This window comes from Orbicella faveolata, unplaced genomic scaffold, assembly GCF_042242905.1.
Source record: "Orbicella faveolata isolate gen_17 unplaced genomic scaffold, um_ofav_v1 contig_24, whole genome shotgun sequence".
Classification (NCBI taxonomy): domain Eukaryota; kingdom Metazoa; phylum Cnidaria; class Anthozoa; order Scleractinia; family Merulinidae; genus Orbicella; species Orbicella faveolata.
Window position 1 is genome coordinate 32,054,653 of NW_028301552.1, and position 22,050 is coordinate 32,076,702.

At 38.8% G+C, this 22,050-nt stretch overlaps 4 protein-coding genes across 4 annotated transcripts; 1 reads left to right on the top strand and 3 right to left on the bottom strand.

The window, feature by feature from the left end:
* Positions 1-2,298: 2,298 nt before the first annotated feature.
* Positions 2,299-6,344, bottom strand: LOC149111321 (uncharacterized). Its single transcript, XM_089292047.1, has one exon. It carries the CDS (start codon positions 6,214-6,216, stop codon positions 5,269-5,271), a length of 948 nt encoding a protein of 315 aa, XP_089148173.1. The 5' UTR covers positions 6,217-6,344; the 3' UTR covers positions 2,299-5,268.
* Positions 6,345-6,433: 89 nt separating this feature from the next.
* Positions 6,434-8,705, bottom strand: LOC110046072 (kappa-type opioid receptor-like). The gene has a single exon (XM_020751740.2). It carries the CDS (start codon positions 8,132-8,134, stop codon positions 7,211-7,213), a length of 924 nt encoding a protein of 307 aa, XP_020607399.2. The 5' UTR covers positions 8,135-8,705; the 3' UTR covers positions 6,434-7,210.
* A 3,140-nt stretch (positions 8,706-11,845) lies between these two features.
* Positions 11,846-14,136, top strand: LOC110046046 (carbohydrate sulfotransferase 1-like). Its single transcript, XM_020751715.2, has one exon. It carries the CDS (start codon positions 12,311-12,313, stop codon positions 13,580-13,582), a length of 1,272 nt encoding a protein of 423 aa, XP_020607374.2. The 5' UTR covers positions 11,846-12,310; the 3' UTR covers positions 13,583-14,136.
* Positions 14,137-15,054: 918 nt separating this feature from the next.
* LOC110046077 (uncharacterized) lies at positions 15,055-20,044 on the bottom strand. Its single transcript, XM_020751748.2, has 3 exons — positions 19,668-20,044; positions 17,452-18,087; positions 15,055-16,607 (listed from the first exon to the last, which is right to left on the bottom strand). The coding sequence occupies exons 1-3, from the start codon at positions 19,927-19,929 to the stop codon at positions 16,102-16,104; spliced, it is 1,404 nt and encodes a 467-aa protein (XP_020607407.1). The 5' UTR covers positions 19,930-20,044; the 3' UTR covers positions 15,055-16,101.
* Between the last annotated feature and the right edge of the window lie 2,006 nt (positions 20,045-22,050).

Sequence of the window (22,050 nt, forward strand, 5' to 3'; positions counted from 1 at the left end):
ATAAAAGCCATAAATAAAGCGATTTTTTTTTCTGCGGTCTGAAATCTAATTTGTCAAACAGGTCTGACTGTAATCCACCTAATTCTCTACACGAGCCATCGACTTCGTTCTCCGCAATCATTTTTAGCAATTCTCAGTAACGAATGTGGCTATTTCCTTGTATAAGGACTACTTAAAAAGAAAAAGATGAAAACAAATCAAAAAGAAAACAGACCTAATATGCTAGTCGTTTTTCTCATTTCTCATGTCGCTGAGGACTTGCAAACCTACATACAGTCTAGTGAGGTGAACATTTTCACCTCAATACACTGTCGTAAAGTACGGTGTTAAAACTAAATGAAACTTCATTATCCAAATATATTAGCTGCCGTTGCCTTTCCGAAAATAGTAACTTATTTCCTCCTCTTGCATGTCCTGAAATAACATTCATCTCTGGCAAAGCAAGAGGGATTATTCAGTCCCATATCACGAAAAAGCTCGAGGGGACATTTCACTGAGGAAACTCTAGTGTTTCATAACGCTTTAATCCGAATAGCTGAGACGATTATCAACCGTCCGACACAGATATTCCGTTCTGGTACTCAGCTATGTTTTCTCGGAAGCCCCATGATGATGACAAATGACAATCTTAAATCTTTGCCGATTGTTTACATAATGTCTGTTTTAGAATCGTGAGAGTATTTTGAGAAAGCAAAAAAGAACAGGGGAACTATATATTGTAGTTCTGTGCTCTAACCACGCAACCCAGAAAGGTTGTTTTTCGTCCACACTACGCCGCAGAAGTTTAACAACGCAACAATCATCGGTCATTTCGGATTTATTTTTGAGGAAAACTCGAGCAGGGAAATCACATGATTCATCGTTTTCCAAAAGCTTCGTTTTCAAAATGTTTTCCGTCCGCACGAAAACAAAAAAGTCGGCGTTTTCAAATACCACCGGTTTAAGAATGATTTCCAGTCCGTACTGCCCACTCTCTAGAGTTTGTTTACGTTTTCTGTATTGTTTCATGTACGACATCACAAAACGTGGACATTTTGCAACTACTTACATGAATTAAATTCATGCTTATGCTTATGTCGAGCGCGTTACTAGGGAAAACTGCTCTAGACAAATAAGTGGTTCGTTCTTCTTATGTTTGTGCTTATGCTTATGTTTATGTCGGTGCTGTTTTCACTTGTGCTTATGCTTATGCTTGTCCTCTAGTGTGTTTCGTTCTTTCTCATATCACTTGATGAAACAACTTCGCAGCTGTGAAAATCAATGAAGCCGTTGGAAAAAGAATTTGAACGACCTCAAAGATAAGGTATGTGATTTATAACGAATAACATCGATTCGCATTCCATCGAGGGAGATTTTTTATGTTTATAAACGTTAGGGTGCTGAGTCTGCGCAGTACGGACTGGAAATCGTCTTTAAAGAGCGTTTTGGAAAAGCTCCGTTTTTGTGACAAATTAGCGTGGACAGGCCTTTCGCTTAGCTGCATACGTTGTCAGGAGTAACAATATTCACAGTCCTTTCATGCCTCGATGGTAAAATGGAGTTTATCACTCTTAAAAAGGATTTTAAGGACCGGCTGGGTTTGGTACATACTTAACCTTGTTCTAGTTAAGTGCTCATTCCAGTTGTCCGCGGGAAAAAGGTGGCGATCCACATTTTACCACAATACCATGCGAACCTTATAATACCCATTACGCGCAAGGAAAGCCATTTTCTTTTTCTGCAAATTTGTGCCTTTGCTAAGGACATCGTGTAGGCTAGGTTTGAAGATATTGGAATTTTTCTGTACGATTTTATGGTCGTTGTTAAAATTTCCGTGCGCTAAGAGTTATCGGTAATTGTACCAGTTACCATCTTTTTTTCCTATGTAGGATTTTCAGTGAGGTTCCGCTGTCGAGTTAAATGCTAATTTAAATTCTAAGGGTTTCAAGCCATTCATGTGAGGCCTTACAAGAGTTGCCACCCGAGCCATGAGGGTTGCAGACTTCTTCTTCATACTTTCTCATTCCTTTTGAACAGCGCATTTGAAATACAATACAACATAGAGCTTTATTAATGTGTCAATCTACTCGCTGGTTACAGGGAGCCTAGTCTTTGGGGATAACTTACTTATTTTAAAAGACTTAATGCATACTCATTCATATATAATTAAAATTGAATAAATAGATGAACTGAACTTTCGCTGAACAATATTTACAAAATTTTTTTTTTTTTTTTTATTTTTTTCTTTATTCTTTTTAAATGCTACTTACACTACTTACAATACAATATTAATGTAGTTACTTACACTACTTACAAAAAACTTATTACTTACGCCACTTACGATACTAACACTTACTCTATATAATACGCATACTCACGCTACTAACAATACTAATACTTACACTGCTTACAATACAACATAATTAGATTATTTGCCCTTCTTACAATTCTAGTACGGTAAGATCATACCAGTTTACTTCTGTCACTAATGTACATTCCGAGTTGCAAATTACAGAAAATATGCATGGTATATATATATGCGCCTTGTTTCTTTTCCTTTCATTTTTATTTTCGTTTTCAGGGGACTAGGGTCGAGTTGTCAAGAGATTACAAAAGAGGCAACAGAGGCTCCCACTTTTTTAAAACGATTGTAGTTGTATTTTTTTCCATTTCATAGATATGTTTTAAATACAGTAAGAAATCATTTAGTTTTGGAGAACATTTTTTCTGTCTACATAGCCAAATGTAATATTTAGCATTTAAGCAGCAGAAGTTAATTTGGAGTTTATGTTTAGAGCTATCCGGCCTTAGGCCCAGTGCTGTATCAGGCTCTAAGGGTGTCTCCTTGGCAATAACTTGGCAAGACTGTAGCCATACTTCAAAATTGTTCCAAAAATATTGAGTTTTTGGGCAAGCCCAAAATAAATGTACAAGTTTCTCTGTTTCTCTTTCGCAGAAAGTGCATTTCTCGCTATCGACGAGACCAATTTTTTTCAAGAAGTTGTTTGTTGATATTCTTCTATGAAGAAATTTAAAATTGAAAGTTATAAGTTTTGTGCTCTTTGTACATTGAAAAGCCATTTGGTAAACCTTTTTCCAGTTGAGCTCTTGTTTTGTTGCGAGAGTGACGTCTTCCTCCCACTTTTGTTGACTTTGATTGGGTGGTTCACTTTTTCCTGATACAAGTTTCTTATATACTAGTCTACTAGGTTTTCTGCTTTTTAAAAATTTTGACAAGAAACTTTCATGTTTAATGGAGGTTCTGATGTTATGGGGTATATATCTTTGAAGAAGTTTTATTGAAGAAATGATTCCAAGAAAGGTTAAAGGTCGGGCTGTCAGGTCATGTATAGTCTGGAAAGCAGTGAGCGAGAGAAACTTTCCGGAGTCATCCATTAAATGTTCTACTTTTGTTATTCCTTTGAGGAACCATTCTTTAAAAAACACTGGTCTATTCCCAACTCTTATTAGTGAATTATACCATAAGGGCGATGACCGAAAGTGATAGTCTGATACAATCTTTTCTTCATAATTGGCTTCTGACCAGATTTCAAGAATTTCTTTGAAAAAAGGATCTGATACTTTAATAATGTTACGACTGTCTTTTATGTTTAGATTTCCAGTTAGTGTTACTTCACCTCCATATTTTTCAAGTTCTGAGTCAAAAAATCTTTTCCAGCTTCCATTGTTTTCCTTATCTAGATATTTCTTTATCCATGTGGCTTTGAGAGATCTATTAAAGGAGGTTATATCAATCATTTTAAGTCCCCCTTCTGAGTAATCATTAATCGTTACCTTTCTTTTTATTTTGTCGCCTTTGTCATTCCATAAGAAGTTGTAAAACATTACATTTATCTCCTTTATTGCTGTATGATTTGTTTGCAGAGGAGAGAAAATATATACCTTTTGTCCTGTATTCTATTATTGCCGCCAGTTCGCGTTTCTTTGTTTCAAGGTCCGACCACACTTGTTCTCGTCGAGTTTCGTCGCCACTAAATTCAGGAAGACATTTTTCAAGAGTTGCGATTGCTTGTTCTATTTCCTCCTCTTTTCTTGCTAGTTTCTTTTTCATAGAAGTTCCATATTTCAAGGACTCCTCTCTCACTTTCAATTTAACCATTTCCCATAGTAAATTAGGGTTAACAGTATCATCTTGCGCGTATTCAACCTTGGTTTGTTTTATGATTGATTTTATCCGATTAACATACTCAATGTCATTTAAAAAAGAGGTGTTAAGTTTCCAAAAGCCTCGTCCTCTATTGTTAGAATGCAGCGAGATTTGTAATGTAATCATGGAATGATCCGTTTTGTATCCTGGTAATATGTCCGCACTGACGGTGTTACAAAATGTAGTCTGATTTACTAGGAAAAAGTCGAGCCTACAGTGAACTTCAGGTTTCTTTTGTCGCCACGTGAATCTGGAATTCTCAGGGTTTAAAACTCTCCATGCATCTATTAAATCCAGGTTTACAGAGAAATCGTTTATCACTTCCAGCGATTTTTTGTGGGATCTGGCAAGACCACCTTTTTTGTCCTTGTCAACATTCAGTACTAGGTTAAAGTCTCCACCAACAATTATCTCCTCGCATTTAAAGTCGAGTAGCTGATTAAAAACAGAGGTGAAGAAATTCGGATCATCTTCGTTTGGAGCGTATATATTTGCTAAGGTTATGTGTTTTCCATTTGTAATCAGGTCACATATTATGAATCGTCCCTTGGGATCGGTGTAAGCTTTCAAGAGCTGAAAACTGAAATTATTGTTAAAAAGTATGGCTACACCTGCTTTGTTACTAGAACAACAGCTGAATAATGCCTGGTAACCCCATTCAGCTCTCCAATCATGTATATTGTCTTCCGTACAATGGGCTTCTTGGATAAAATATACCGACATTTTTTTACATTTGAGCCAGTTGAAAATTTCACGTCTCTTAAACTTGTCTCCTAGTCCCCGAGTATTAATCGATCCTATTCTGAGATCCATTTTTCTCATATATTTTGTTAAAAATAATTTGATCGAAGGCGCTCAAGTGCATTGCTGAAATAAACCTTGAAAGTGGAAGCTGGCAAAATAAATCAAAAATACGAATATTTACATATCTACACATAAACACACTTAAAATCAATAATATTAGAAGACTGCTGATGGAATACGGTTGCATTCGTTACTTTGTTCGTATTTTTCATTTTAGAGCCGCCTAATATTAGTTCTAGATGTAGCGGAGGCCGAATCTATCAGGCATAATAATAACAACAACAAAAAATAGAAAACTATGTATGGACACATTATGCTCACAGTTCAAGTTCCTTACCCAAAGGCCAAAATTTACCTCGGACGAACAGCTTGTCGGGCTGTGCCTTGCTAAATGAAGCCGGGATGTTGTTTCTCCTGGCCTTCTTAAAGGTATCCATTTGTGCCCTCCGCCGCTCCACGATCTCAAAAGGCAGATCTTGATACATCTTAAAATTGGTTTCTCGCAATCGGGGACCTAAAGCGAGCATGCTTTGACAATCCTTGAATCTCAGAAATCTTGCTAGAATAGGCCGCGGTTTCCCTTCTTTCTTCTTACCAAGGCGGTGGACTCGTTGGATTTCTACCGAGGCAGCATCAACATAGCCAAGATCCCTTTCGAGGAAAGAACGTAGCACCAATTCCGTATCTTCTCTGCTCGCGTCGTCCTCTGGAATGTTTTCGAATTTCAAATTTTCACGCCTAGAGTAGGCTTCAAGATACAGGTGTTGGTCTTCTACTTCTTTAACTCTGGCTCCAAGCTTAAGGTTCTCCTCCTCCAGGCATTTTAACTTCGTGTTGGTATTATCTTGCATTTTTTTTAGACTCTGCGAAGCTTCTTGGCGATCTGCTTCGATTGAATTTAAGCTCTCTTTAATATCATCAACATCGCGTCTTGTGGTGGCGTGACAGCTCTCTAAATTTTGCACACGTCCTTCAAGTTTCAAAAGAGTCGCTTGAAAATCTTTCATTGATTTTTCAATACTGTCCAGTTTGTCTAGCTTCTTTAAAATGTTTTGAAGTGTGTCGCTAAACTCTTCGGTCATATTCAAGGCCGGTAAACTTACGTCTTCTTCTGTGTCTAGCTCGCTTACTTCATGGACACGAACAGCGTGCTCGCCGCTTTTCAATTTCTTGCTTTCTGGAGAAGCGTTCGATATCGAAGATTCGTCTGACGAAGACACTCTAGTTTTCCGTTTGTTCAGTGTTTCCTCCAGAGTTTCGGCCATTAAAATCCGCAGAGCAATTGAATTTAAGGCGGGCGGCTTAAGAAAACACGTCTCACTCCGCCATTGCTCCCCAGTCTCTCTATTTACAAAATTTAGTTGAAATGTTTATTACAATAGCTTAATACTTTAATCTAAGAATAATCAAAAGATTTATAAAAGCATCTTATGCTTTCAGGGTCTGCCAGTAGAGGAAGTCGGGCCTCAAACGTGGCAAAGGTGGTAAATTATGCTTTATTCTCAGCTCTTAAACTAGCCAGTTCCTTATTCCTCTTAAATGCTGACAAGAGAAAATGAGGGGACAGAGAGGGAGGCTCCCAGTTCAGGCCTTGGCATATGTCAATTCCGTATAAAACTAAAAATAACTTTAGTGGAATCGACATATACCAGCCAACGCCCTTAATGTCCCTCGCTGTCCCCTCATTTTCTCTCGATGTTGATAACCAAGTTATAACCTTGTTCCTGTTCGATATAATTTTGACCACATTAGTGGTCCTAAATATATAGTGGAAAGTTTATCGTGTCTAGCGGTATTAAATCTATACCTAAAAAAGTCTGAGTCTCTCGAGGCCTCTTCATATGAGCCTGGTAACCGGGCTGGCTCGGAATATTTCAGCTCAGTCGAGCGGGATGAAACTTCAAGAAACAAAACCAAAATGGTGGAACATAAACTTGTTCCGTTCGCGACTATCGTAGCTTTGTGAACTCTTGTAACTTTAATTATAAAGCTAATTTCCATACTTCTAAAGAGGAAACACATACTGGGCAAAAATTACGCCATTTTGGCCGCTATGTTACGAAAGCGAAGAGAAGGTTCGTCCCGGTCTCCCAGGCTGGAGCACGGGTTCATATGGAAAAATTTCCTTCCCAGTTACCGAGAACTGAAATCAATTTGTAACTGGACGGTGACTCACTAACAAGATTAACAAAATGTTTGTTGGTAAATAACTTAAACTTAACTTTGTTCATAATAATATCCTTGAGTTTTCGGGAAATCTTACCGTCTTAATATTGTTTTCAACGCCTGGCGATAATTTCTATGTCGATAAAAGTAGATAAATGGATTCACTGCAGAGCTAGAAAGTGCAAGTGTTACAAACCAATATTCCAAAACTACAGAACGTTTTAACAGTCTTACTACTATAAACGGCGTCCAACTGAAAACAAACAAAAATATAACTAACGCGGTCGTTTTGGCAACCTGTTTGTTTCTGTGTCGCATACGGCCACAACTGGAGCCACCATCGTGGTTTTGGTGCAAGTCAGTTATTCTGGACGACATCTTTCGTACATAAAAGATGGTGAAGACACCACATGTTAATATTATGGCAAAACAAAACAGGAGAGCGCAAGCAGGAACATACCATAGGTATGGACTGTGCGGGTAAATTTCTAGTAAAATTGGCAACACCGGAGAGTCGATCCATATTTTAAGAAGGACCAGCTTTAATTTCGTGAAGGTCGCGAATGTCCTGTGCCTGAGAGGGTTACAGATGGCAAAGCATCGATCGATACTCAGGAAAGTTAGAGTCACAAGCGAAGCGCCCACAGAAATGTGCATTATTACTACGGCAACACGAAATGCAATAGAAACTTCGCATGGCGTATGTTCCGCCTGACCAAGAGTAAATGGTACATTCGTGAAGGCCGTCGTTAAAAGGTCGGCTATCGCAAGGTTGGAAATTAAAATACCGCAGATAGTCCTTAAATTTGGCGTTCGCCAAATCACAAGAATAACCAGAACGTTACCTAGCGATCCAAAAAGCGCCAAACCAATGTTAACCACACTGCCAGCAATTTTGTCCACTGCACCGATATTTTCGCATTGGGACATATTGATATCGGTTGTGTTGAACCACAGAGAAAAGCCATTGCTTGTTGAGTTGCTCTCCAAGCTTTGCGTTGTAGCGTAATTTTTCATTGCTCCTTTTGTCTTGGCAGTTCAGTAGATTCTCGTTGTCAATTCTGCAGTTAAAACGCACTGTTTTCAATCGTTCTTATGATCGATTTAGAAACTCTACGCCCTAGGGTGACGTGTTTCTGCCGTAAAAAACAGACCTCTATTTCACACGTGATCCCAGTCTCTCGACACAGTCAACGTTTTATTCAAACGACCAGCTCTTCTGATACACCAGTGCTGAATAGTTCCAAATAAACAGGGACTAATTAAGAGTTTTTTTCTCCCGAACGACGATCAAACTAAGCTTTCATCTGTTTCTAGAGCAGGTGTGAAGGAAGTTGTGTTTGGATTCTGTTCTATCTGATCCCACAATACGACCTTGGAAGCAGGTAAATTCCATCGACCAATTTTCTCCTTGATAACCGAACCTTCGTGTACCAATGGAATAATTCAATTTTCAGTACAGATCAGATTATAATAACATAAGAGAGTCATAAGACATTCTGCAATTAATTTCAAGTTTGTCACCGTCACGATGTCATTTTGTTTGTATTGTAGCTCCCAAATGTCTAGCCTGCCTACTAAAGACTGACATATATTGAGATTCGTTTCCAACACAACTACTTTGTTTAGTTATCAACCATTTGGCGGGAAAGTTGCAGCTGCCATGAAAATAGCCATATGCATAGGCGATAAATTTGTTATCCAGTGGTCATTTTAAAAACCACGAAAACAACATGTCTGTTTTTTAAATGAGTGTTAAAGGTACTCAAAACCTTACAGCCATGCAGTCACCCTTTATTCTTTCTTTCTTTTTTTTTTTAATCTCCATTGATCCCTTTTATTTCATGGAAACGAAGAGCAATTTTAGAAATTTTAGTAAATATTACGTGCAGGTAAATTGGAAATAGGTTCTGTCATCTTGCATCAAACTGTTTGAAGTACATAAGCTACTGCCGAACTCAAATGAATTTGGCAGTGGAATGACAAAAGACAGCAGTGGTTTCAAACGTCGAATTTAATTCAGTCGCTCCAAAGATCGGATGACGTTTGCTTTGCTGAAGACCATTTTAAATGCTGAAAAAAGCAGCGACAGCTGATGCAGCAGGCCATGAACTCAGTTCGGCATGGCAAGAGCACGCCTTTTGAAGCCAAGTCGCACAACAGCCGTTCGGCATGGCAAGGCCTGCCGTGCGAAGTAGTCGTGGCGAACTTAATTCAGCCTGCCGAACTGAGTGGTTTCAAACGTCATGTTACTGCCGTGCTTAAGTCGAATTTAATTCTTGAATTTAGTTCGGCACGGCAGTAGCGCGATGTTTAGGCTAAACATAACTTCCAGTTTCCATATCTCCAATGCAAAGGTAATGATATGTTCAAAAATACTTTGAAAACAGTCCTAAGAAAATACGCGCGCTGATTGGTTAAAAATCGTGTTTTAACTCGATGGAAACACAGAACTAGCACGAACTGTTGACGTAATGATGGCGCGAGCAAAGAGAATTTACCCTTTGATGATCAAAGTAAACAAGCTGTTTTCTTCTCCTCGTCGCGGTGTTTTTTAAAAGAAATAGGAAACATGTTCTCCGTATTTCTATCGAGTTATAGAAACACTCGTGAAAGTTTGGGAGAACTCGAAAAAGCTGTGGAAACACTCGCCTGCGGCTCGCGTTCCCACAGCATTTCTCGTTCTCCCGAACTTCCACTCGTGTTTTTATAACTCGATAGAAACACGGTACATGTTTTCTATTTCTTAAATAATGACTATTCTCGAATTTGATTGGTGATGATAAGCGACATCTGAGCATGTGTCGAGTTCAACTTATACCTGTGCTTATACAAAATTAAAGAACGAACTAGACTCCACCGCACATAAGAAATCTGATGCACTCTGACTCCACAGAGTTCATTTCCATTATTAAGGGTGGCGAATGCTCCTTCAAAAACCGTAAGTCTCGCAAAATTTTCGTCAAATTTCAGGGGTCTCCCAGTCTCGATTAAAAGACAGGTTTGTGAGCGTATTACAGCCTCGATTTTTCCAATATTCTCGGAGTCTCAAGTTTTTGCAAGACTAAGAAAGTCTCGAAGCCCGATTCCTTTGTTTGTTTTCATAACTGACGTCTGAACGTCTCGCACTCACAGTTTTAACACTTGGACGTCTTCGGTCTCGCAATTTAAAAAGTCACAAATGTCTCGGGCGTTCCCTATTTTCCTTTTCTTTTTCACTTTGATTTTTTTTTTATTCCCGAAAAACTGAATTAGCAAGCTGATGGTTTCATGAGCATAACGGTTTCGATATAGGTGTTAAACGGATACTGTAAAATCACATAACGAATATCTAAAAGAGTTTTCAATATTTGATTCAAAATCTCACCGTAACTACGCCTATTAGCATCTACACATCTAGAAGTTTTATGTAACAATTTACCGCCAAATTGCCGGATAAACAGTCTACCCTTAACATTTGCTTGAGCAACAAACGAAATAATTTAGTATAAGCTAGGAACGATCGGACAAGAAATCAGGCTACCTGCGTTTTCTACTTAACACTTGCACACTATGATCTACTTTGGTCCCAGTCCCCGGCATCTTTTGTATTCCCTGCGTGATTATGTATATCTTCAAGAGTTCGGCCATTAATGTTATGATTCCTGCATTTCTCTGTTTTGACAAAAAAGAAGACGAAAGAAAAATGAAAAACAAGAAACTGGTCTGCTTCTTGTCACTTTCGTTATATATAAATGTTTACAAATATTTGTTTTAGCAGTTTGGTTTAATATAGCTCGCGTGGTTCGTCTTCTGGTTTTTAAAAAAAAACGTTCTAAAAAGCCCCGTTTACAAGACGGTAAATTCTGATATTCAACTCGCCGTTTTCAACGCCCTTGAGAGTTTATTAGACTTCCCTTGGTAAGAGTTCCCCGTTACCGACAAAATTAAAGCTATTTTTTAACCAGCCTTTTTTTGTTTTTCATATGCTGGTGGTCTATTTAATTCATCGAGCAAGCTTCCTTAATAATTTAATGAAAGCATATATAAATCTTTTGTGTACTAGTTCACTTTAATGCCTTAACTGTTTTGAAAACAGAAAAGAAAGCACAAATACAATTTCATACTATATAATGGCTTTCCTTGGACCAGTCACCTAGCCACAAAGAAACGGTGTTACGGAAAAAGACAACAAAGGTTCTTAATCAATATAACCCCTTCTCGCAGGTAAGTCGTTCATACATTTTGAAGAGCGCTTCTTTCACTTGCGGTTTTAGAGCGCATTGTAATTCATTGTCGAAGAAAACAATTTAATATTGTCTTAAGGGACCCTAGACAGCCTGTGCCATTTTTGATGCCATCGAAATTATCGATAATGCATGCAATATGGTGAATCGAAGTCGTATTGCTTTACTGTAATTTGTGTTCCTGAAAGTATGTTTAATTTTCTTTACTGAGTAGTTTCACAGTGATTTCCTTCGTTTCGACACGCTCCGAATAAAATAAAATAGCCAAGCTCTCGCATATAAACAAAAACAAAAGTGTGGCTGACTATTTTCTCTTAATCTAGTATCAACAAATGAGCTTAGTTTTTCACAGTATATTACCTGAGTCGGCCTATAATGTATGATCGGTTGTGCTCAGTAATCTTACGTTCAAGAACTAGCAAGGTGTATTAAGAGAGAATCAAATTATGCCTGGCTCTCACAACTACAATAATCTTGATTAATGGTATTACTGTTAAATGTTCAGTCAGCCATAGGAGAAAACACGTAAATGAAGTCTTTCATATCATTTCATATTTCATTTCAATACCAAACTCGATATAAGCAAGATAAAATAAAATTGCTTAAGGATTTAATATGTATCTGTTAATACTACTAATGAGGTATCAGAACATTACCTTATCGATTAATTGTTATATTGTCCACGCCTGTCTAATTAAGATTGTGTCGATATTGGTTGGGAGGTTTTGGACTTTGATCAGAGGAGTGATCTAGGGGTCAGGCTTATATTTTTGACGATGGGGCACGGGTGGGGCAAGTTTGGGAAGTTTGAGAAAACAAAAAAAAACAAACAAACAAACTGAAGTTTTGCATTTTCGTAAAAAAAAGTTTCAGGCAGCCATAGGAGATAAGAAATAACCTTTCATTAGTATTTATTGTTGTATTCTATTTTTCTTTCAGAAGTCTCACGCAACAAATTATATCTGAAATGTCATTTGGAAATACACGTCACTTGATTTTCATCTTAATTTTGCTTGGAACTGTTTTTGCCTACATCATCATCTCAAACGTTTTTCAATTCACACAACCTGCGCCATACCTCAATGAGACTGGACGCCACAGTGCAATAGAAAAGAGAATTTCTGTATATGTTTTAATCCTCGCTCAACCAAGAACAGGTTCTTCATTTCTGGGACAGTTATTTAATCAGCACCCTGGTGTATTTTATCTGTACGAGCCACTCTATCCATTTTCTATGTTTCAAACGTTGAATTATGTCACGGAGAAAGGTCACGCAACCCTTGTGGCTTCGTTTCTTCGTAGTTTGTCACGCTGTAGTTTGAATGGCTACCAAGACTACTTTAGCTTCATCTCTCATTCTGGGCTTTCAAACCCACATTTTCGTTTATCGAGCAAATCGTTGTCGTCCCCACCCCTCTGCAAATCTGAAGCTACGACGTTTGACAATCAATCCGAGATTCTCAAGAAATGCCCTCCCTTAAATGCTAAAACTGTTTCGCTTGTCTGCGCGTCGAAGAGGTTTATTGCGACGAAAATTTTAACACCTCGGTTGCCCGAAGAGATTTTGAAAGAACTTTCTGAGCAATTTCATTCCCAGGCTAAAACTCAGATTAAAAGTATCCAATTAGTGCGCGATCCACGAGCAATGGTTTGGTCAATGATTAAAATGGGTTTGATAGAAAGAGGTATTAAAAAGAACAACACGAGGACAGAATACAGCAATAAAAAACAAGATTCTTCTTCCCAGCCGCTTGGAGGTAGAAACTCGGCTACACTTAATCACAATTTTATCAAGCAAGTTAAACTTCTCTGCAACAGAATGACCAAAGATGTAAATATCTCGTTGCTCTTGTCATCAAAACTTAACTCTTACCAGAACAGAATTGTTCGTTATGAGGAATTAGCAAGTAACAATCTTACGCTCGCAGGCAAAATCTTTGAATTCACAGGAATTGATTTTGCTTTAGAGGTAAAAGAATGGCTTGGAAGGAATAGTTTGTTTGACAAGGACGAAAGTAGCGCCGGTGAACGAAGCTATTCTACCAGCAACAGAAACATCACTGTTACAATAAACTCTTGGAGGAAGAGTCTGTCATTTCTCGAGACTTTTGTTATTGATAAGGAGTGTGCTTACTTTATGCAAAATTTCGGTTACAAATTTATTGACAACGTAGATGTTCTTACAAACATATCAATTAGCCTCCTGCAACCTTTAAGAAACAGTTTTTACACTGTGTAAAAACTGGGCCTTTTTATAAATACAGTAAGTCACTGGATAAAGTTGTTACTGTAAAACCCCACATTACGGCCACCCCGTTAGGGCCACTTTCTTTTGGCCCGAACAAAAGCCAAGTCAGCCATTTTTAATGCGGCCTCCTCGTTAATACGGCCCGTTGGTGATCAGATTAACGAGGTTCCACTGTACTAATTATACGTTCATTTACTGATAATCGAGTACAATAAACGTCACAGGTCAGTTGTTCATCGGTAAGGTGACTGGCGGGATTAGGGGCGTGGTAGGTAGCGTTGGCTGGAGAGATGAAATCCTTTTCGCTGGACCAAGTGAACACAGTGTCCGTAATGTACTGGAGGTGTCCAACTGGTTTTGGCTTAGACATGTTAGGTTTTGTTCAAGTGAAAAGATAAAATACTCTGACAATCAAATGAAGTTTCAGTATTGAGCTAAATTCAATATGGCCAGCGAAACCATTTTGAAAGAGTCCTTTCTTGAAACTTTGAAAAATCTCTGACGACTCTTCAGTAAGAATAATAATTTCTGCACGTAGACGTAATCTATTTTCTTTTTGAAATTGTGAAACAAAAGAAATTAAGAAGAAATATAGCTAGAACTCTGGACATGCTCGAAGGGAGGGGCGGTGACCTGATCAGGTTAGTGTGTTCGATTCCAGTAGGGAGCTTAGGAAAACCACGATGCAACGGCAATGGCTGTGCCCGTGCATAATAATTCTTGGTACATTTCTTTGCCGTCCTCTGCAAAGTAACAACGTGAAATGACCAAATTTTACATTGTCTGGAGAACGTAAACCACGACTCCTAACTTTGAAAATTTTCATTTCGAATTTATCGATGTGCCCTAGATTCAGTTTCGTGATAGCTTTGAGAGTGATCTACAATGAATGAATGACTTTATTTAAGTGTAACAAACTAAATGACTTTAGGGTACCGCGAGATTCGTAGGTAAAATATGACATCATTTTTTAATCGATGTTGTCCTCGGCGTCACCGTCGTGATTTCTTAAGTTCCCTTTGTGTTATGTTCGCAGGTAAGACACTACTCTCACAGTGCCTCTCTTCACCCAGGTGTATAAATGGGTACCGGTCAATTTAATGCTGGAGGGGGCGGGGGGGGGGGGGGGTAACCCAGCAAAACAGTCAGTAGGTTTCCATTTCCTCGACTTTCTAAGATAAATTTTCGTGTTACTTCAAAACAATTTTCCTCAATTTATAGTTTTCTCTTCATCTCCCCTTTTATTTCTTCGGGTCTTCATATCAGGAATAAACTTTTCCCTGATTCAAGAAAGCTAAGTTCTTGTTTCTCGCGCGCTTCCGGTCTTAAAAAATTACCAGGGCATTTCTCAGATGAGGTGTATATCCCCACCCCCACCCCGGGAGTGTATACTGTTTAACACACGCTGAAAACACCGAGGTAAACTTGAGTAAAAATTACGAAAGATCAGGCAAAAACAAATAAGCCATTACAAACTTTATTCGTAAATTGCTGGAACAATGTACAACTATAAAAAAAAAATGCCTCAATAAAAATACAACATCCTTAGTTACAATGAAATTTCATTCGAAACCAGAGTTGCTACCGACGGTTTTTAGGATTTGTTCAGTTTTCAGACTGAGAACAACGCAGAACTTGAATGATTCCTAGCACAAAAACTGAGAAATAATTCAGGTACTTTCGAACAGTAGTAAATGCGTGAGACCTTAGGATACTACACCTAATTTCGTTTCATGGAAAAACTTTCACCTACAGCAAATAAATGAGCTATAAAAAACAACAGCAAAAACGGACAAGAAACTGTTTCACTGACAAAAATTTAAAAAAAGACCAAAGAAACTGAGGAGGTTTGGAGGCAAACAGCTGACTGAGAGTGGTAAAAGCGAGGTTCAACTTGAAGTCTATAACTAAGATAGGGAAAAACACACGGTGAAGATAGAACATGTTGTAATTCCGGAGAAATCTTAAACCAGTCATGTAGCATAAAACAAAAGAAATTGTTTAGCTCGAGGGTGTAGAAGCGGATGAAAGCTGAATAACAGAAAATCTACGGTGGGAATTTTTCGCTCTCATAAGATTTTAACCTCCTCAAACTTTTATGACAAATTGATGAGACTTATTACTCGCTTGGAGCACTGATGAACTCAATTCTCGCATACTCTCGGCTCCAAGCCGTTTGAGAATGTGTATATATATTGGCGATAGTCACGGAAGCTATTGACAATTCTCGTCGACCATCTGTAACATCTGAACCCTTTTCGAGTCTAGTTTTCATTTAATTCAGCCTCGAGCAACAATTGAAAACTGGTATAGGCTAACGTTTTACTGACGAATCTGTCAGTTGTCAACTTTAACATTCCTAAACACAGCTAGGGAACGATAAAACTCGACAGCCAACTCATACGTTTGGGATAGTTAAGACTTGACTCTATTATCCAAACCTCCTTTTAACATTGAAGAGCAAGAAAATTAGCTTCCGAATACTCCTTAGTGTCCTTTATTAGATCGATCTAATACAGGAAACGTAAGATGGCAAGAAAAGCAACAGACAGACAGACGGAAACGCCTCCAGACAAACTGTGGGCCGCAGACTCTGTATACTTCACGAATGAGATCTTGGCAAATTCTTTTATGGGGTTAGACCCCATCAGCTCCGTGTCGCTGTCTTTAGTGATCTGTTTGACGACGTCCTTAGGCATGGTCTCCACGTTATCTGCTGCGAACGTTGTTCCACTATCTGTCCCAGCATCCCACGCGGGCAACGGCTTGGCCGGTACGCTATCCTTCCATTCACCATCGTCTCCACAGAGTTCGACACTGTCGACTCCAACGAACCAATCAGGGGAGGGTGCAATCATAGCGATGACAGAGACCTTGGAGTACATGCCTTTAGCTGTGATGATCATGGTTCTGGTGGCGGTGGGTTCAGTTTTGTCATCGGCTTTGAACACGCTGTACACGTACCCACCCTTATCCTTCACTGTCGTGAGATCGTTGTACAGCGTAGCTTCGGTGCCTGATTGAAACCATGCAAAACTTAGGTCAGTTTACTGCAGCTAGCTAGGGTGATTTTTTCTCTCTCACGGTGTCTCAAAATCGTTTCGAAAATCTCTTTACTAATTGGCCTATTCTCAGTTAATGGCAACGGCAACAGCCTGATTTCACTAGCGACGCAAGCACAAGCGCAAACACAATAATTCTTATTTCACCGTGAAAACGGCCTTGACGCAGGCATAAGCACAAGCGCAAGCGCAAGGATCAAAATTATTCCTTTCTCTTGTGCTTACGCTTATGCTTGCGTTTGCGCTGCAACAAGTAAAATCGAAATACTGCTCAGGCAAAACACAAGCACAAGGATATTTACCACACCTGGTTATGTCTGGCCAGGGAAAACAATGGATCCTGATTACCTTACGCCTTAACAGTTTGGAAGGTTCAAATTGTTTTGCCTGTGCTTGTGTTTGCGTGGCATTTGTTTTTCACTTGGGTCATCCCTATTGCTTGCGTTTGTGCTTGCGCTTGATCTTGCGTCGCTAGTGAAAACCAGGCTTAAGAAAAAGTTTACAAAGTTACGGAAAATAAGAGACAGAGAATCTTTTTAACACATTAAACACAATGATTGCTTTCGTTATCTGTGTTGTTTGGTTTTGTTGTGTTTCTTATTTTGTTCTTTTTAGTTTGTTTTTAAAGAAAACTGAATTTCTGATCCGTGTACTGTCAAACCCTCAATAAACTGACCAGCTAAACACAGAACCGCTAAAGACATATAAAAGAGATACCAGGATTAGAAAAACAGCCCTAATTCATTTTAAAAAGTATGCTAGTCATGTTAAAAGAAGTCATCAAAGGTCGTAACTTACCAGCTTCTGCGACTTCCTTAACCCCTTGGGACGCCATGGTCATTGGGCTCCAGAACTTGTAGTTGTACTTATGAGTGCAGCCAATCAGTTTGGAAAAGTGAGCACCTGCTGGGAAAGTCGTGACAGGTTGTCTTTCATTGCTCCACATTCCTTCAAACTTGAGCTGGTACTTCTGTTCCCCACTACATGTGTAAACGGCGGGCTTCTCCACCCTCTTGAACATCAGCCTACCCAGAGGGGCGATGGCATTTGCACCCATAAACGGAGTGCCGGCCGTGTCCTTAGTAATGAGTGTGATCTTTTCACGTGGACTAGTATCCGGGTTGGTGGTGTTAAACATAGTGCCGTTTTCGGTACCTGCATCCCACGGTGGCAATGAAGTAATGTTCCAAGTGTCTCGCCACATTCCAGCATTACAGAGATTGACGCCTTTGATTCCCACGAACCAGTCGGGTGAGGGAGCAAGCATGGAAATAAGAGATACCATAGGATAATCTGCAGTGACTTCGACCTCTATCCCTGTCTTATGTGCACCACTACCATCTGTTGGTCCGTCTGTTTGCTTGATCAGCTTCCAAGCAGTCTTGTTGTACATGATCTGCATGTTAATTTCCTTCTCCAGTTCGGTTGAGTTACCTAACGAAACACAAGCGAGAGCAAAATTCACTTCAAACAAGCAAAAGTGTACCGTTTAACGGGAAAAAAAAAATTAAATTCAAGCGCAAAAGAGAACAAATAAGTCTTAAGAAACAAGCAAAACGTCGGAGAATGTAAAAATATTAACACAGTCTTTAATACAAGGCTAAACAACTTTCTCGAGTTGAGGAACAAAATATAGCTCTTCTTGATAAATCAACCTAATTTTTCCATTATTCGGCGTCCTGAATCCTTTTCTTGTTCTTTTCACCTGTCTATGCCAAAGTAATCTTTTGTTTTAACGTTTCCATCAACGTTAACGGTAACTTTACACATCACTAAGCACTTAATATGACTGGCCCCAAGAGAAACAATGAGTTTTGTTTCCCGGAGAACCCTAGTGTTCGCCTTATACTTCCCGCCTCCAAAATAAAACAAATTGCGAAAACATTATTTGCTTGACGGTGGTTGGCACACGAATTTGCCGCGCTCTCCAGGTGCACGGCCTGATCACATGCAAGTCGAGAAGTCAAGTTATTGTTTTCCCAGGGAGTTTGCGAGTTTTGTTCGCCCCAAGGGGTTGGTGAGTTTTGATGCATGACAAGTGACATGTTCTCCTCCAATTGGACAACGTATTTTGATTTAAGAGATATACAAAAATAAGCTTTTTTCTTGACATGCCAGAAGTTCCTTTAAAAAGATATACATCATTGGCTGTAAGCAACGTCATCGATGTGATTGACAGAATAAACGACTGTTAGAGGAGCAACATCACACTTTGCGCATCTTGAGAATTTTAGCCTAAACGTTTTTACGTTCGTCATTTCCATTGCGTTTTAATCTTCATCCTTAACCATCCTTGTTTCTGTAAGCTTTATTACTATCTCTCTAGTGTTTTTCTATCTCGGTAAACAATTATTTTCAGGTTTCCTATCATTTAAAGGTAATTTTTTACGTGGCCAAAATAACTCAAAATACCGTGACTGAGTTCCTTTAAGGTTTTATCTTGTGCACTTATTAGCGTACCGCGCGCACAATGTGAACCGTTGCTTATTTAACCATGCTAAACCGACCAAGGCCGAAGTTTTTTGGTCGAAACGTCCTTCTGTTTTTAACGTTATAAAAAGTTAGCGTTAAAACCTCTGACATTTTACTGAGTTTCAAAACACTTTTACTGAAAAATTATTTGTGGCTAGTGATGACAACGCCAATTCAGAAAATATTCGTATGAACGGAAACATTTCGAATCTGGAGACAGGAATTAGCTATGAATTCATTCGCTTTAGAAATGCTGGATAAAAGATTTAAAGCTAAAAAATTAAGGACTACATGAAGGGCGAATGACGGCTGTATACGAAGGTAACTGGGCGACACTGTAGACAAATAAAACGACAGTGAAGACCATAAAAACGAATCATGTGTCTACAAAACACACAGCTTGTTAAAACCCGCCATTTTTACTTCGAGTAAGAGAAGAAATCAACAGTTACAATTAGCTCCCAACGAGTTTTGTTCTAACTGAGTTGATTAAACGACTAGAGTTGAATGAACTCAAAGGTGTCTCAATGAGATTAACTCACCGCTCTCAGCCACATCTTCCACTCCTTTAGAAGCCTCCATCCCCTCGTCCCACATGACATAGTACATGTTGTGAGAGGCGCCAACCCAAGGAGAAAATTTGCCCATGTCAGGGAAAGCATTAGGATGAGTGTCGTTGCTCCACATCGACCAAAACGAGATTTCGTACTTGGCTATTCCAGGGCATTTCATATCAGAATATACTCCTGAGAAAAAGCCAAGAAATGCCACAAGGAAAATGCCGTTGCGACTAATCATTTTCATCTGATTTTAGTCGATGCAGACGAAGAAAAATGGACAAAATGGTACTGTTTAGTTACGGACCTCTTTACTCCTCGAAACGAGCTAGGTTGTGCCAGAGACTCTAAGCTCCACACCTTAACTTCAATCATTAAACAAATATATTGGCCTTGTTTTGCTTCACAATGGCTGTGTACGTCACTGACGTGTTTTATCATGTACTTAATGTAAATTCCAAGCAACATCAAAGATAGATAGTTTGAAACATATTTACAATTTTCAATCGAGAAAAAAGTATCGGCAAACGGGCTGTCAACAACCGTAGAACAGGTTTTTAAGGACAGACTTTCTGGTTTTCTTTTCGTTTCGGAGAAACTTTTCTTCATCAGGTATGCTGAACTAATATCAGAAATGTCAGTTATTGCTTTAACAGTAGAACTGAACAATGGAAACCAATTTTCCTCAACAAAAATAAGCCCTGAGGCAAACATGACAAGGCATTTACTAAGACTAATTTACATTTTGTTACAAACGACGACGACCATTAACTGAAGCTGTAGGCTAAGATGCAAGTACGAGAAGAGTCAGAACCTTTTCCCTTCTATTACTCATAAAAGTTTTAAAAATCTTCACTTTTTTTTTGAAAGTTTTACAACGAAGAGGACCGAGAACAAAACTTTGCCATTTTTTCCCGTTTGCATATCTGCATAATTACCAGCTGGCACTGTATAACAACGTTAGGTGTCCTTAACTGACCCACTTTTCTCAGTTGACGTGTTCATAGTTACCAGCATGACGATATGAGTGTTTACTGTAAACACAATAGTCAAAGGGAACAAAAGATTCATTTTCGCTGAGTTATAACCTGTAATTGCTACGGTATTTTCATCTGAACATACTAGCTGTGATCCTGATCACAGACAGAGAATACTGGAGTTGTCAACCGCAAATGTTCTAAAATATGAACCATAAAGGGATTATATTTTAGAAGTAAATAACTAAGCTAGTCAAGTTTATAGGACACAACCCACTGGCCGAAAAACAAGACCGCAGAGTTACAGATTTTCGAGTTAGGCAGGCTGGCAGACTTATATGCTTTTATCCTCGTCAGTCTGATAACGGTTTCCATAAGGAAGATTGCCGTAAGGAAAGAGTCACTTTTGTCAAGTATATTTACTCGTTAAATAACAACTCGTATTGGACTTGTTTGGAGCTCTTAAGTCATATACAGCTTAAATGAGGTCATTAGCATGATTTATCGACCATTTACCGCGATATCAAGTCATTATATATGCTGCGATGCCGAGATGGAGCCGGCATGTGTGTATTTTGAGCTTTTTTCTATGTTCACGGCTAATTTGTATGTTCACGGCTAATTTAACTTCTCCCTCTTCTCCCTCTAACCCTTATTTTAAGTTTTCGTCCCTTTAGAAGCTTCCGATCAGATTATAACTCAAACATGAATAAATGATTCATCAGTGTATTGAAACCATGAATCTCATTCGGTCTACATTAGTTTATTCTATCTGTTAAACCACGACCGCGGAAGAATAGTCTTGGAAAATCGTTGTTATGTGATCCCAACCGCTTCAAAGCTTCCTGTAACGTTGTGAATTACAATTCTGGCATCATAGGTGAGCTTTAATGTATCAAAAACTCGGCCTCCCGGTTTATTGAGAATACGTTAAGATTTAATGAAAAACAGCAAATAATCAGCCGTATTTTACATTGGGAACAAAATGAGTAAATAAAGTATAAAGTCGGGCGAGGTATGAGGGCACGAGCGAAAATGTGGTTCGCTGGTAAAGGTTTGAACCACGATGGATTCTTACGTAACCACTACACTACACTTCAATGCACTGCACTGCGCTACAAGAAAACCTATATAGAAAATATTTAATGTCCGCTTACGGGCTCACCAGCTTTTTTAATGTTCATCTCAGTTCTAAATTACATATTAGCTATTATTTCGTTTTTTTTTTTTTTTTTTTTTTTTTTTGTGAAGAGCAGGTTTTAATGAAGTTGCCGTAATAAGTCATTTTTGTGTGCATTTTTGCTGACACCTACACGCTCGTGAGACTAAAGTAAACGTCCTTGAAAAATCACTTTTAAGCTGCAGTGGATCGCAATGTTGTTGCGCAGTAC